The 16,695-nt window shown below is 44.2% G+C and overlaps 2 protein-coding genes across 2 annotated transcripts; both read left to right on the plus strand.

The window, feature by feature from the left end:
- Positions 1-3,912: 3,912 nt before the first annotated feature.
- Positions 3,913-4,380, plus strand: LOC121620041 (fer3-like protein). The gene has a single exon (XM_041955977.1). The coding sequence runs from the start codon at positions 3,913-3,915 to the stop codon at positions 4,378-4,380; it is 468 nt and encodes a 155-aa protein (XP_041811911.1).
- A 1,944-nt stretch (positions 4,381-6,324) lies between these two features.
- On the plus strand, positions 6,325-7,935 carry twist1a (twist family bHLH transcription factor 1a). The gene is made up of 2 exons (XM_041955745.1): positions 6,325-6,994; positions 7,488-7,935. Exon 1 carries the CDS (start codon positions 6,419-6,421, stop codon positions 6,965-6,967), a length of 549 nt encoding a protein of 182 aa, XP_041811679.1. The 5' UTR covers positions 6,325-6,418; the 3' UTR covers positions 6,968-6,994; positions 7,488-7,935.
- The last annotated feature ends 8,760 nt before the right edge of the window (positions 7,936-16,695 follow it).

The following is a 16,695-nucleotide window of genomic DNA, read 5'->3' on the forward strand; positions in this document are numbered from 1 at the left end:
TGAGAACAGCTCTGGCTGCTCTGGAGCAGCACACTGGACACATACTGTTCTCTGGTGATCTCTATATTTAAAAAAAAAAACTACTGCATGACAACTGCCTCAGCGTGAAAACACCATACTTGCATATTAAAAATCCGCACTTTTTTCCACACTCAATCATCATGTGAAATGAGCAAAATCATGTTTCCCAACACGTAGCGCTCCACGTCCGTTCTTCCCAAGCTGCCTGCTCAGATTTTACTGTGGCATTAAGAAGATGTATGGACCCAACATCCAATCGGGGTTTAGTGTCAAGATGGTCTTTCTGCTACAGTGTTGTAAATTTGAGCTGTAGTGCTAGGTGGAATTTGAAATCACTGTAAATTCACTCAGTACAAATTATAAACTGAAGAGTCTGTGTTGTCAACAATTTCACTGAAAATCAATATATCAACCTGTTTTTATAAGAAATATCTCAACAACTATTAAATGACCTTCCATGAATTTTGTGCAGATTCTCGGTCCCCAGAGGATGAAACCTTAAAACTTTGACAATCCCCTGAATTCCCATCGAGCTCTTTCATCAGGTCAAAGGTTTAATTTGTTTTCTACTTAAGGTTTGAGATAATACCTGGGAAACTACTAACATTCCCATCTGCCTCAGCTCTGGTTGGTGTTCAGCCTAATTAGCAAATATTTGCAATAAATAGATTAGTAGATTAGATGGTGAGCATGCTAAATACCTGCTAAACATTCAGATGCAAATTACTTTATTGTCCACAAATTAACATAAAGTGGAAATGCATGGGTTTTTTGCCCATTGGCATGTAAGCTGTCATAACCACCACAATGATACATAATACATAGCATTGCATAATCGATAGATAATTATGCATTTAAAAAAATGATGGTGTTGCCCTAACAGCAGGCTTAAAAAAGGGGGTCCTTAGGGAGAAGAGTTAAGTCAGGTGAGTTCCAAGAGCCAGTTAAAACAGGCTGTTATTGGAGATGGTCCCAGCTGATGGGATAAAGCATTTCTTCTAAGTGTTCTTACTGACCACTGGGACTTCCAGTCTGCGGCTGGATGACAGCAGCTGAAATGCTCAGCGGAGGAATGTCAGCGTGTTAGCATTGTCACTGTGAGCCTGCTGACATTAGCTCCTTTAGCTCAAAGCACTGCTGGGCCTGTGTGCAGTCTCACAGAGCCGCTGGCATGACTGCAGAGACTCTCAGTCAGGCTCTGAAATGAAGAAAATCCACTTGACTGAACTGAACATACAGAAGTTTTGACAAGGTCTCTCTCTGAGGTCGCATCTGTCAGACCTCCACTGTTTACTTCCACAAACATTTAGTCACACCGCAGACCATCATTAATTTCACTCCGTGTAACCAGTAATAACAGAGCAGAGCAGGAAATGGGCCATTATGAGTCCCTGTGTGAAGGTCTGTCCTGTGTGTTTCCACTCGTGACAACATCGGGATAAACCCCTGTAGGTGTGTGTGTGTGTGTGTGTGTGTGTGTGTGGTGTGTTTGTGTGCCTCTTTTGGGGTTTTGCTCCTTATTTAAGACCAATATTTACCCAGCAGCCCCAGGGTGAGATTACCTCATATTCTCCCGCCCAGCTGTGCTTTCTCAGCGTTTCCACGACAACCGGCGGAATGTCCCATCATGTTTATCCGCCTGCCCTGAAAACAGAGAGCGAGAGGAAGAAGAAGAAGAAGAAGAAGAAGAAGAAGAAAAAGAAAAAGAAGAAGACGAAGAAGAAGCAGTGGAGGGAGATGAAGAAGATACACTTAGGTTGGAGTGTATGTACAACACACACACTTGTGCACTCACACTATAAAAAGTGTATGTGGAATAATCACACAGGAATGCATTAGGGTTCTTCAAATAGCGAAAACACTCAGAGTTACTGTTCGTATACTGAAAGAATGTTCACACCACCAGGTGCAACATGCTGCTGACAGCTGATCAATATTTCCACCAGCCACACATGTGAGAAGTCTCTCATTCTTTGACCATTTTCAGTGGACAAGGGCAATATATATAAAGACTTAATTAATGGTTTGTAACACAATATAATGGTGTTGTAGGCAAATATAAGGACATTTCTAAGCGCCTATTATCATATGAAGCATCCATTGCACATAAACAGTACACAAATACTTGATAACACATAGCTTTAATTTTATATATATAATTATACATGCAACAATTCTTACAGTGTGTTATAAAGCATTTATTAACAGTTTATACACATATTTACACAAACTTATGCCATATCACTACATACGATGACCAATATGTTAAATAATATCTGTTTTATACACCAATTATGGATGCTTCATATGAGGAGTTACAGTTGCTGACATTAAGAAACACTTCAAAATGACCTTGTAGGTGTCTGCAACCACTTTGTAACGGGTCATTTATTAATTTTTCAAATTGAATGAAGTATAAATTCTAAGTAATGGAGGGTTGGGATACTGCTGCCAAACTTAACATCAATGTTAATAAAGCAATCTAACATAATAATAGGCAACCAAAGGAACAACTAGCAGTCAGTATGACCATTCAAACTAATGAACTGGACAAGGTCTCCACTTCAATGTATTCTCATAACTATAAGCGCGATTAAATACAGTCAGTGACCTGTCACCATAAGCCCTGACCTCATGGAAGGAAAAAATCAGATCTATCCTTTTACAAGACTAATGTTTCCAGTTACCTTGTGAGTTCACTTCCATAAAGCTTAAAGTTTGAATTTTGCATGCCTCTGGAACAATTCGTCATCATGAGTGGGCTTTTAAACCACCAGCACTGCATTAGCTGAATTCAGCAGCTTTTAGAATAGCACACTCTCTCCTCCTCAAACCACAGTAGTTGAGTTGCCCTTGACTCAGTTATTTAACCCTGAGAAACTAAAACTCTTCAGGCTCTGTTTGCCCTGGACAGTTCCTGGATCTGTGTTTGAATTCTTACCTTTCTTGCTGCATATTCAATTTTTGAAACTGCCCAATTAAAGTACAATAAAATTTAATTTGAAAAACTTTATTGGGTAAAACAAGAAGTCAGTTCTGTTTTAGTCAAGTCAAATGTGGAGTCACTGTCTCTCCACATGACCTCAGCAGCAAGGTGAAACATTTCGAATAAGAAAGAATGAAAACAATATTCATGTCGAACTTAAATGATCAGACTCATCGTTTTTCACATCTTTGTTATCACACTATCATCATCATCCATCCACCTCTCCAGAGGCACAGTGGCTCTCTCAGCAGTCCCTGCAGTGTGGACTCTGTCCTGCCATGGGAACGGACAGTTATTTGCTTTAATTTGCAACAGAAAAGCATGTGGTGTATAGCGACTGTTAGGGAATGTTCTATTTGGTCTTCTCCTGGCCTGTTTAAGTGATAAAAGTGTCATTATTTAGCCTCTGAGGCAGAGAGGAGAGTGCAAACAAGACTGTATGACCCTCTGTCAAGAGCCTCCGTTCTTCAGAAGCTCATTAAGGGCCTCTTGGAGGACAGCGCATCAATTGACGGGTCCCTCCAGCTTCCTCTCGGCCTTTTTAAGCCTCTCTCCTCGGATTCAACCCACTCACCGTCCAACTAACGTTAGAAATGGACTCAATTTAGAGCTCGAGGACGCATGAAAGATGTCGCGCTGTGAGGAGGCATAGGGACTTATTAAAACAGCAGGAAGGCCCTTGGACTTTAGCCAAATAGGATCTCACCCTGTCGCGCTCCGACCGGATTTGGAGAAGTTTGGATTTACTAGTGGAGATGCTCCTTTGCCTCGGTGTCTGCGCCCGGTGAATGATTTCAGTCAGTCCTAGAACTTTAATTGACGTCCGTTTTTGCGCTTGACTGAATAGCAGACATATAAAAGTGGCGTATCCTCTGTGAGATTGCCGTTTGGGACTGATTGCGGAGATGCAAGGCCGCTTAGTGGACTCCGCGTTAATACATTTTGTCAGTGACATGAACCTAATGCAGCTTCCGCAAAAATGCTCTTTGGAACCAAAGCAACCGCTGGATAATGACCCATCCAGTCCAAACAACCAGAATGCGCTGCCCTGGAGCCGGGACCTGGAAAACGGCGTGCGCACCGAGCATCTGGTGATGGGCGCACAGGGGCACTACAGCCGCGGGGCGCACGGACATCCCAGCAAGTCCAGACGGAGGAGGATCATCACCGTGGTCCAGCGGCAGGCGGCCAACGTGCGGGAAAGGAAGCGGATGTTTAGTTTGAATGAGGCGTTTGACGAGCTGAGGAGGAAAGTTCCCACATTCGCCTACGAGAAGAGACTGTCCCGTATCGACACCCTCCGCCTGGCCATCGTCTACATCTCCTTCATGACGGACCTGCTGGAGCAAAAGAGTCAGAACAGTCCAAGATGAACTTTATTCCACGGAGACTGGACTGAATTGTGATTAACACAAAGATTTTTTTTTCCAACATGAGAAATTGTTTGACTCGACCCAAACAAGCCGAGGGCACCTCCTCCAAATATTTCACTTAATATATGTGACTTATCGTTGCTTTTAAAATAAATGTATATTCTATGATAATTCACGTGTTCTTTGCTTTGCGTCACACTTCTGAAGAAAACAACATTAATTTAATTTAAACTCCTAGACCAACAATGCCAATTAACGTCCCTGACAGTTTTATGACCTAAATGTATTAATTTTGTAAAAGGCTGCATCCATTTTTTTTTTTTTAAGCAACATTTGACACACCAGCCAGTGGTGAATTCAGGCTTAGTGATCTTCAAGGAGGATGTTATGCAAGAATTCAGGTGTGTTATTTCAGCACCTTGGAGAGCGACCTGATGCACGACACACTGAACAGGTGAGGCTGAGAGCAAGGGCAGCTGTAGGTTTTCCTCCAAAAGAAAATGAGAACAAATAAGAAAGATTTACTGTCCCTCAAAAGCTTCAAAAGCCCACCAGCCGTGTCAGATGAGTTAAGTCGCTCTGGATGGCAAATCCAAGGCTCGCCGCCTGGCGCTGGATGCTGTGCTTGGCACTGAGGTGTGAATTGAGTCAGAGATATGATGAAAGAGGTGAGACAAGCTCCGGAGGTGAACTGAGTGACAGAGCCGAGGACAGACTCGGGATAGGTAATGCAGGGGGGATCCAGGCCCCAAAGGCGCCTCTGGCAGCTACTCCCAAACTAAAAGGGGACCGGACCAGGACCCTATGTGGCCCTCCCCGTGTGTCATCCACCATCATCAAGGAAGAGCCCACCCTGTGGATAATTCACACCACAGACCACCGCCAGAAGTTGTCAGATATCGTTCCAGCCACACGTAGTTACTCCGCTGGATTTCGATATTATATCGCGGTAGGCCCGAGAGCTGGGTGGCCATGTGTGCGCTGTTTGGACTGTTTGGTTTGTGTGTGTGTGTGTGTGTGTGTGTGTGTGTGTGTGTGTGTGTGTGTGTGTGTGTGTGTGTGTGTGTGTGTCTCACACACACACACACCCCCGTCCATCTTCATCACCTCCTGTGTTTGCATTGCTCTCCAGCAGTACACCGCCTTTAGCGACCCCGCTGTGAGCGCGGATCCGCCCTGAGAGCTCCCTGGCACGGCCCGTCTTTTAAACCTGAGCCGCGGTGTCTCGATCCCTGCGGGGGTCAGACCCGTTTAAGCGCATACCTTAACGCGGGGCCGCTGACGGGAAAATAAACACCAGGGTCTGCTTACGAGAGCAGACCTCCTGCTGTGACAACCTCCTGAGTTTCAGTAGGCAGATATTTTTCACCGCCACCGCTGCTCCCATCTCAGGCAGCGTCTAGACCTGTAACAGGGAGACCCGAGGCCTGCAGCAAACCTGTGGAAGAACTTATGTTGTGTTTTCTCTCTCTTTGATATATTTGAATTGGTAAATGAAACAAAAAAGTTTAGTCAAAATCCATTTTATACACTGAAACAGCTGCTCTGCTTACAATAAATCCAAGAATGAAAGAAAAGGCAACATCATGCATTTGGGGCAGAAATAACTTGGGGTGGGGAAGGAAGCAAGAATTCATCCCTAAAGGCGGGATAGTTCCTACTGTCATTGCACAAATCTAGACCTCTGATTCAATGACATCGCGCTTTGACTACACCCCCGTTCACAATCTTAAGGATCCTGCACGCCTTGAACACCATCCCTGATATTATAGCTCGTACTCTCCCTTTACTGTGGTATAATGTTACACCCCTCCTCACCCAATCACAGCGCTCCCCAAAATCCTCCTGCCCGCTCCCCGCTATAAGAGCCCCGGTCATCCCAGTCTGCCAGACACCTCTCCCTCTCTGTGGCGCACGAGATTTACCGTTATAGCAGCCCGCACCCCCACTGCAGGCCACATTGCCTTTACCTGTCGTGTTTGTTGATGTTGTAACCAGTTCGGTCCCACAGACCATAGGAAAAGTTTTGGAAGAGACGATGCGGCAGGAGGACTCCTCCCCAATGGACAGTGCGGGGAACAGCGAGGAGGAGACCGAGCGTCAGCTGCCGCGGAGAGGCGCGAGGAAGCGGCGGGCGACGCGGAGGAGCGCGGACGACGAGGAGGAGGGAGACATGGAGAGCCCGAGCCCGGGGAAGAAGAAATGCAGAAAGAGCTGCGACGGAGGAGGCGGCAGCGCGGGGAGCGGCGGCAGTGAGGGTAGCAGCAGCCCCGAGCCCTCTTTCGATGACCTGCAGACGCAGCGCGTGATGGCCAACATCCGCGAGCGGCAACGGACGCAGTCCCTCAACGAGGCATTCACGTCGTTACGTAAGATCATTCCCACCCTCCCGTCGGACAAACTCAGCAAGATCCAGACGCTGAAGCTCGCGGCCCGGTACATCGACTTCCTGTGCCAAGTTCTGCAGAGCGACGAGCTGGACGCGCGAGGGACCAGCTGCAGCTACGTGGCGCACGAGCGCCTGAGCTACGCGTTCTCGGTCTGGAGGATGGGGGGCGCGTGGTCCCTGTCTACTACGTCCCACTAGCAGGGCTGCTGTGGACGGTGCTGCACGGTAGGCTGAGCGCCTTTCACTTTTCATACAGGGACACAAGTGGTGCCAAAACGTTCCTATGCGCATTTTACGCACCAACACCAGATGAAAAACGTGATCAGTGTAGTTAAAATGTTCTAATGGGGATACTTTTGCTTTAGTATTTGTATGGCATCCCCAACAAAACAATGTTCCATGTCGTCATGGAAAGGGTGTAGGCTCTTGTAGATTGTAGAAAACAGAAACATAATTGAACAAGAGCCGTAAGATCTCGAGATCCACCTTAAAATGCTAAATTCCTACATCAAGCTACGAAACCACAAGGGGTATTTTATTATTATTTTTATTCTGTACATACATTCCTTATCTCTCAGGTCACAACCAGGTAACACGGCTGCAAATATAGTCTACAGATGCATTAAGAAGTATCCTACGACCATAGTCCTACAAATGATACATTTATATGTATTGGCTGTGTCTCTTAATTTAAATCAAAATTTTATTTGTTTCGCAGATTATCCGGACTGAAGAAGGAGTGGATCAGGCCGGCCCTACAGGTAGACTGAAACAGGCCAAACGCGGCAGAGGCCCAGCTGCCGTGCTTCAGGCCTCACAGGAGAGCGGGCTTTTCATACTTCCCATTGCACGGACTGTAATGTTTGCAAGGAAGCACTTAGGACAGACAGGACGGATATGAAGAAAGAAAGACCACTGCGACTATGAATGTTGTAAAAACAAAATGAGCTCCGAGGAACTCTGTTTTGAAACACGAGAGAAAAATGACAGTTCATTCCACATTCCCTGTGACAATGTTTCACAGCAAATGAAGTATATTGTATTTATTTTTCTACACATGTTCCAAATTCCTTTCCCTCGCTCGAATAAAAGCTATTTATTTTTGGGATATCTCAGAATGCTGAACGGATCTGCAGTCTGCAGATTTTGAGTGTTGTAAATATTTGGCAGTATCTTGAATTAAAAAACGAAAGTAACATTCTTACCTCTAAATTGTCCTGATATTCATTATAGACTTCAACACAAGCTCTATTACAAGAGGCTGAACAATAAAATAATAAACTGGCCAACTTCAAGACCATCCGCCGAAGGCATGCAGGTGCTTATTTGACACCCAAAAATTGTTTTAAATACCTGAAATTTTTTTTTAAACAAACTCCTTTCCCATAGTCTTAGCACTTATAAGTCTGTGAAGAGGGTTTATTTTCATTGGTTGTTGCTGAATCCCCAGTTAACTAAACCACAGTGGAGGGAGCAAAAGAAAACACCTCATACCCGTGGCTTATTCTGTAGTGATTTCTTGAGCTCAGGGATCTGGGAAAGCCATAATTAGCTGGTGGTCTGTTTGAACAGGGCGAACGTGGAGCTGCGGGAGGCAGGCATGATTTTCCCAGATGTCCTCCAAGCCACAGGTCAGCATGGGAGTCTCCTGCAGGTGCTACGGCAGCTGTACCTCTGATGGACAAAAGGGGTGGACACGGGTCATAATGCAAACTGAATAGCCTGTGTGATTACATATACCTGCAAGAAGACGTTTTTCACATAGGAACACCATAAATGATCAAATCTAGACTTACTAATAGAAATACCATACAGTCCGTACCATGATGTTTAACTCAAAACTGGCTTTACACAGTGGATCCTTTTTTATTGTTGTCTTCCTGCCAATTCCAAATCATTTAAAAATACACATAGCTTGATTTTTCCAGTCGGTTCTCCCACAGATGAAGTTAATCCAAAAAAAATTGTGCCACCAAAACTCACATTTCTACTCAAACACCAAGCGTGAAGTATCCCTGGAGATAGAGCAAATATAATGATTTTGTGATTGGGGACACGGAGGTATGTGTAGACATCAATCCTCTCCTAATTAGAGGTCCATGGACCACACATGTCAACCTGCAGAAACATAAATCTTGAGCAAAATTAAAGCATGCTATTCACCTAGCCAACTGAACCTTTGCACCCTTCCTGCCAAAAACATCTCTATAAATATGTAAAAATACAAATATCAGTGAATTGTTTGGACTGACATAGGTCTTTAGACATATTTAGGGAGGGTATGTCTAGATTAAACCAAGACTAGAGGACTATATGGGACATCATTGCCTTTACTTACCAAAAGCCAAACATTTCCTTCCCTAAAATGTCCTTAAATGTCCTATAATTACTACTTAAGACAACTAAGTCACAGTGAAATTTTCTCAGGTTCCTACAGGTAAAGACTGTTACAGGAGTATACAGTAATATCAGTTAGACATCATAGATGAAAGATACCGAGGTCAGTACAAATAGCTCATAGTGTGTTCCACAGGGGATGATTATGGGAGCATTACTGTGTTTTTGCATCATGGGTTGCGTGCGGAAGGTAAAGCCATCAGCTCTGACCCGAGGCCCTCGCCAGCCACCGGGGGGAATCGATTCCCACCCTTAGATCACCGTGGCCATGTTATCTTAAACTTGAGGCTGTTGCTCTGACACGGAGGAATGTCACCTCTGAGGCTTCGAAACACACACACACACACACATATAGGTTATACACACACAGAGGGAGATTTCTCACGCCTACCAAACAGGGAAATACATTCCACAGAGAGAGAGAGAGGGACCCTGCAACCCAGCTCCTGCAGCCCCCCCTTCCACTTTGATGTTTGAAGGTAATGGGATGATCGCTTGTTATCAGTGTGAAGGCATCTGGTTCTCTAGATTTAAGATGATAGACTCTTTGATGACGGGCACACACGCTCTCTCCCGGCCATTAATCACAGTTTATATCTCTCTCTCTGCAGTCCTTAAACTCATCTAAAAGTCAAGGGTGCAGGCCCGTGTGTGTTTTAATAATGTCAGGAGCTGTAAATCTCTGTGAAAACAGATTTCTCGGCCCTCTACATCAACAGTAGACCCACGTCGCTGTTTGGTTGTTAAAACACTCGAGCAGAGGCCTGCCTCTCTTACCTCTCCTGTTGACTTCTTTCAGCTCTCTGTCTCCCTCACTTCCATCTCTCTCTGAAGTTCCCCATTACGGGGTAACAAGAGCTGGTTTACATTAACCTTCAACACCACAAGAAGATGGGGGGGAGAGGAAGTTGGACTGATGCGCGCACACACACACACACACACACACAGAGAGAGAGAGAGAGAGAGAGAGAGACTTGTAGGTCTGGCTTCCATTAGAGCTAATTATCTGTGTTTTATCTCAACCTGGGGCAGTTAGTGTGTGCAGGTGTAAGTGTGTATATGTGTATGTGCATTAGAGTCTCTTCTTATTTGTGCTCTGCTGCTTTTTACTTATGGATTTCAAATCAAGACAATCATACCTGAGAACATTCTCTGAACTGAAACGATAAACCATGACATGTGAGCATATTCAGATTGACTGAAGAGATCATATATGTTTTCTGCTTCTTAGCCTTTATCATGCAACAAACCACCTAATCACCGAATCATGGTATGAAACTGTATAGAAACGACTAAACTTTTTTTTTAGCTGATGAGTCCAAAAATTCTCGTTTCATATTAACTGTCTATTTATTACGAGAAAGGTGCAGCGTTTTGAGGTCAAACCGACTCATCGTGTGTCATTTTCAAGCGGCCAAGATCAGCTTACTCATTGTGAGGGGAAGCCTGTGAAATCAGTTAAATAAAAAGTCTTTTGTGGCTCAGAAAAGTTAGAAAAATAACCCTGATGATGTCATCAGGTTTGGACTTGACTAAAAAAAAATGCTGAGGGCATGGGCTTTGAAAAAAGTGGGCATTTGTGAGGCAGGGAGGTCTAATGAAAGATGCCACAAAGCTGCAATATGGAAATTGAAGGAGCTCCTGCCAGGGACTAAAAGTCAGGACGTCTCAGCCTCTGCAGCATCAGGTTTGATCGCCTGGTAAGGAGTTTTATTGGGCTCCAGAAGCTGTATGTCTTGGTACAAGTAATACGGGGAGTATGTGCCAGTGTGAGTATTGCTCTACAGAGTCAGGGGCTTTGTTAAAGCAAGCAGGAAGGAACAGAGTGACAGAGGAGTGACAGAAAGGAAGTCGGGGCAAAACTGGCCCAGTAACATAATGAGCACTCACACACACACATTCCCTGAGGACGGTGCCAACAGCACCCATCATTCCTGACCTGTGACCTCTCAAAACGACCCCATCCCCAGACTACAGCGACCCCCAGCTGGACCACGAGCCACCACATCCACAGCCACAATGTACCCACTCAGTTCACTAATCCCTCTCAGATGAAAGGGCGGAGAACAACACAAAGATGGAGTATGGACTGTGGAAGAGGAATAAATGTCTGATTGGAGGAGTGAGTTTGAAAATGAACGGGACGAGAGACAAGAGAGTAAAAGAGGAATAAAAGGGGGGGCGGAAGAAGGGAGCAAACTTTTACGAATCCTCTCAGAGCTCCAGCCCGGGGCTGTTTATCTTGCAGATTGAGTTAAGCACAAGCCCCTTATAACTCTCCACATACCAGACAATATCACAGTGACCCCTGCTTCACGAATATAAACATACGCACTTTATCAAAGAGAAGCATGGCTCATTCAAACACATAGGCTCTTTCTCCTAACTTAATTTACCTCGAGCCTACACAAAGTTCCTTTATTGGATTTGAACTGTTTTGAATGCCTAATTCTATCTTAAAATTGGGAACTTCAGTAGGGTCTGTCGATGGAGACTGAATGGGATTTCTCCATGTTTACCTTATGAAACCACACCGGGCTCTTATCATGCATAGGTGGACTATCAGTATGGAAAAGCCCAGAGGTCTCGCACAACGCAGCGAGTGTTATTTCCACAGAGAGAGAGAGCATTGTTTGACTCGACATAGGTCCATTCACAATGGTGGGAGTGTGTCTTTCAGCGGGGAAATGTATGTTTCCTTGTTGTGTTAATAGCAGGGAGGATTGTCCTGACCCTGCTCAGAAATTCATCTGACACACGCACACACACACACGCACACACGCGCACACACACACACATACACACACACACACACACACACAGAGTGTTGCATCATGCTGAATTATATAAAGTTTTCAAGCTTTTCTCTGTTGAAAGCAATAACCAGAGCACAGCCGTAGTTTACTGCTGTTCTGAGGGCCTCCGTCGTGAGTGTGTTTGCACACACACACACGCACACACACACACACACAATGTAAAGTGTGGGATGACTTGGCAGTATGAGTGACTTTAACCTCAGTGTTAGTCTAAGGGGAGCTGTGCAGGGAGAGAGATAGACATTGAAATCTGCAACCTTCCCTCTGGTGTTCACTGTCGGGTGGTCTCCCTCTCTTTCTTTCTCCACCTTCTTTATTTCTCCCTCCTCAATACTTTTCTCTTTACTTTGAGGTGGTCGCTTTCTGTCTTTCCACCCATCCTCCTACCCATCCCAAATCCCCCCACCTCTTCATCTCTCCTTTTATCTATCTTGTAATCTCCTTCGCACTGTTTAATATTTCCCCTCTCTCATTTCCTCCTCTTCTTCAAACGCCCTCCCTCCCTTCCCCTTTTGTTTACCTCCACACACAAGTACAATAACACTCGTCATGCCTCTCTATGTACTCACTGCCACTGGCCAAAAGTGTGTGTGTGAGTGAGTGTACTTTAAGAAGAAGGAAAACTCCATCGAGACAAAGAGAAAGATGCCGGGACTGTAAGAAAACAAAGTCTTGCTGATGCAGTGATTACTGCCAGCCAGCATTTTTCTAGCCAGTTGTGCTCTGAATCAGTGTGTGTGTGTTTATTTTTTCCACTTTGCAAAAAGTTTAATATTAGAGCATTATATTTACTTTTCTGGCTGTTGTTTCTCTGTCTGTGTCTCACATTCTTCTCTCTCTTAGAAGGTGTTGTGTGGCTTTATAAGCCTGGCGTTTGGTGTCACATGAACCATTTGCATGTTTTTTTCAAGTCCTGTAAAACAGGCCTAAATGCCCCATAATTCTCTTCCCATGGCTGCTTGGTGAGGGTTAGTGCCAACTTCCAAAGTCACACACACACACACGCAAACACTGAAGCCATGGCGCACAACCAACAGGAAGAGTGTAAAGTAACACCACCTATTTTAAAAAGGAGGCAAAAGGTCTTGTTAACACAAAATATAAATGCAAGGAAGGTGTGTGTGTGTGTTTCTAGCAAACTAGTCTCAAGAAATGATAGTATAATAAAAAGCCAGGCGCCTGCATTACAACAGGACAGAAGAGTGTGTGTGTGCATGTGTGTGTGTTTGTGTGTGTGCGTGCGCACAAGCGCGTGTGTGAGCACATGCTTGTGGGAAAGTTATAAATAGTTGGATCATCTGGAGTACATTAGAGGTACAGTGTTTAAGTGAACAGGTCCGCTACCTGCAGCCACAGAAACCTCAGAACAGACACTGCCAAGTCCTAAGCTGGACACACACACACATACAATCACACACAAACACACACACACACAGAGAGATCAGATCATTAAGAGAATTAAAGACAAATCGAGCTGCAACAAAGAGTTGAACAGGTCGAGAGGAATCGTCTCACATCATAACACAACTTGGCTTCAATGTAAACAGAGGTAATTAGCAAATATACCACAGCGGTGTCAACTCTGCTATTAAATGGTGGTCCTGACATGAATTATGAATTTAGAGGGAGGGGGAACATAATGTCTGAACAAGGTTGTTTAGCTTAGAACTGGCCTTCCACCACTTCCTGAGGCCACACACATGAACAGCACCTGCGTGTGCTAATGCACAAATCAACACAAATTTTTGGGGAAGGCTATGCGCTGAAATAATACAGGTTACATTACCCAGAGATAGTTAAGAGCCCACATGTTGCTATTAAAACATTTCTTAACTTATCATTTCAAATCCTGTTTATGATGTCAATTATTTACACAGTGTTACATGTATTACTTATTACGGTCACTACTCCTACATGCAAACCTCTTCGGCCACTATTCATTAGCTTATTTTTATATTTCATTAAGTCTGTTTTCACTGCATCTTCTCTCCAAGTTTGCCACAAATCTAAGGCCCCCAAATCAGGAGTTTTTGCAGGAAGTGGACCCTCCCCCTAGAGCACATTTACACTCAGACACACTGAAACCTGAGCCACAGGAAGTGGTCCTGCGCAGCATCTTGTCAGAGCAGACAAATTATTCGCCGTTTGAAAAATGCACCTTTTTCTCCTCCCCTATATTTTCCTCCTCCCCACTGCTCCCTGCTTGTCGTCTTCTCTCCATTTATTGTTTTCTTTTCAGGTCCTCCAGAGAGGCACAGTCAAGGAGACAAAAAGCTCTGCTACCTGTGTTATCTCAAAATGGGCTTCATTCAGACTCGAAACGAGCTGCTGCTGTGGTTGCACAGGCCCCCAAATTCCGGGAAATATTCTCCTGTGGTGTTCCCTCAAGACCTGTGGTATTCCTGCCCACAGTATCCCCACAACGCTTTTGTGGAATTTCCTAAATGGATGAAAAGCAGGTTTATTTGAACTCTTTTGAGAAGTGAAACATAGATTTTCCTTATCTCGACACGGCTGTATCATTTTACTGTATAAACCCAACTGATAAACGGCAAGGGAGTGAAGAAAGGGGACAATTCTGTGCTGGTTTTATGAGTGCAGAATGAACAAACAGTAAAACCACCCAGTTTTACACTTAATGTGGGCGATTAACACTGTAAAACCTCCTTAGTGACCTCACCAGCAACTTTACTTTGTGTAAGAGTCCACAAGTCAAAACAGGATGAGAAATAGACTCTTATATTTTTAGAACTGAGAAAACAAATATTTGATCCATGGATTGATTGAGTTAATGCAGAAAGAAATTTCCTTTTTCTTTCTTCACCACAAACTGAAGCAGGACCACTGTGAACTAATGTCAGCTGATGAAACAGAAAACTTTTTAAAGTTCTTCTCTTTTGATATTAATCACACCATCCTCTTTGTGCTTCGTTTTTATCCTTCCCACTCTAAACGATAACAAATCAGAAGTACAATCTTTGTGCCTGAAGTCTACATTCATCATTTTTACACATTAAATATGATTCAGTTTATATCATCATAACATCAGACACTTATTTGATGGTGCCCACAAACAATAGCAGGCATTATTTGCTGCATGCACATTAGTAGAATTTCAAAGTAGAATTTGAAGGGCTCTGTAGACACGTCCCTGTTAGTTTCACCTTGTGACTGCTGTCCCTCCAGGTCATTACAGGTTTCACAGAAAGTGTTGGATTTGCACTGTCACCTCAACTGTACTGGTATACCTGGAACTAAGAGGTGACTGTGGCTAGAAGAACGCTGAACATCAAACCTTGGCATGAGTGTGCATGTCTGCACATGGGTGAATGAGAGACTTTGAAACATTTTTCGTCCAACTCAGCTTTAAATGCAGTCAATAGTTTTTAAAACTCATATATTAAAGTGCTGCGTGACAGACCTCTTTCTTAGCCAATGCATTACTAACTGTAATTAAGATATTTCAGAACTGAAGTCTTTGTACTTGTTGTTCATCTTGTTGATCCTTCTCTCACTTACAATGTATTGTGGTTAGTGTGAAACACTCTGAGGGCGTCTGTCTGTAAAGAGGAGTCATGTGGCTTGTTATTCTGTCTTTGTGCAATGTCATATCAAATGTTACTCACTGAGAAATACATTCCCGGCATGGACAGTAAACTATCCAGCTTGTGTTGTGCATGTGTGACAGCGGTTGGAACCGGACCACAGGGATGTACGCACAGCACGAGAATGACAAAGTTGTTGTGCACCAGGAAGTGTCCACCCCCCCTGGGCTGAGGCAGTGTGGATTATGTGGAGGCCAAGGGGGAGAAGGTTGTGTTAAGTGGAGTTTGAAGGAGCAGCGGCCAAACACACTTTGTCCTCAGGCGAGAGGTCCAGGGACAATTGAGGGCACACACACACTCAGCACTCATCCAGCACTCACAAACGAAGTAAACATCTTGCCCCATCAATACCCACAGTGCCTTGGGCTACTTGGCCCGATGGCCCACCCTGGTGACCCTTGTTACCGTGGTGATTAGATACTGGGGGCCCTCATCTGCAAACATTTAGCCAGTGTCACCCCTAATCTACTTTCTGTCACCCTGCCACCACAGACGCAGTGGCAGCACACGCAAACGAGCGACTGAGGACTTGCCACATAATTAAGAACTGGCAAGGGAATGCATCTTTCCTCTGCCTCTGCTGTCAGATGAAAACCCTCCAATGAAGATCTATTATAATGAGTTAAAGTGAAACTTTGTCTAAAACATCTTTTGAGTATCAAAGTCTCGCCCAAGGTGGCTATAAAATCTTTACAATTTCCTCTTTGACAGAAAACAGTGACTGTGGGCTGTCTGAATTCAGTGGATTCCTCTCAAACCACTCCATCAGCATAATTCACTTCTCCACTGGCCGTCTGTACCTTCCAAAACACTCATATTTTTGCCAAAATATGCCTACAGACACAGCTTTTCTTGGAGATGAGTTCTCTGTCAGAACAATGTTGCATTATAGAAGCAGTATTAAGCCATGTAAAAAGATTAGTGTATTTATCAATACATCTAGTTGTCAAAAGATACATTTTGAGTGCCACACTTAAAAATGTCCTGCTTAATGGGTGTACAAAAACCTCAGAAAATCCCAAAATGCAATGTGCCACGCTGAAAGTATGGCAGGTTTTTGTAGTGTTTGAAAAGGTGACATGTTAGAGATGTGAGTTTTCCACCCAAC

Source organism: Chelmon rostratus, chromosome 16 (genome assembly GCF_017976325.1).
Source record: "Chelmon rostratus isolate fCheRos1 chromosome 16, fCheRos1.pri, whole genome shotgun sequence".
Taxonomy (NCBI): Eukaryota; Metazoa; Chordata; class Actinopteri; order Chaetodontiformes; family Chaetodontidae; genus Chelmon; species Chelmon rostratus.

What these genes read in the sequence shown, in the direction of transcription:
- LOC121620041 (XM_041955977.1), top strand. Translation starts at nt 3,913, where the DNA reads ATGCAAGGCCGCTTAGTGGACTCCGCGTTAATACATTTTGTCAGTGAC.
- twist1a (XM_041955745.1), top strand. Translation starts at nt 6,419, where the DNA reads ATGCGGCAGGAGGACTCCTCCCCAATGGACAGTGCGGGGAACAGCGAG.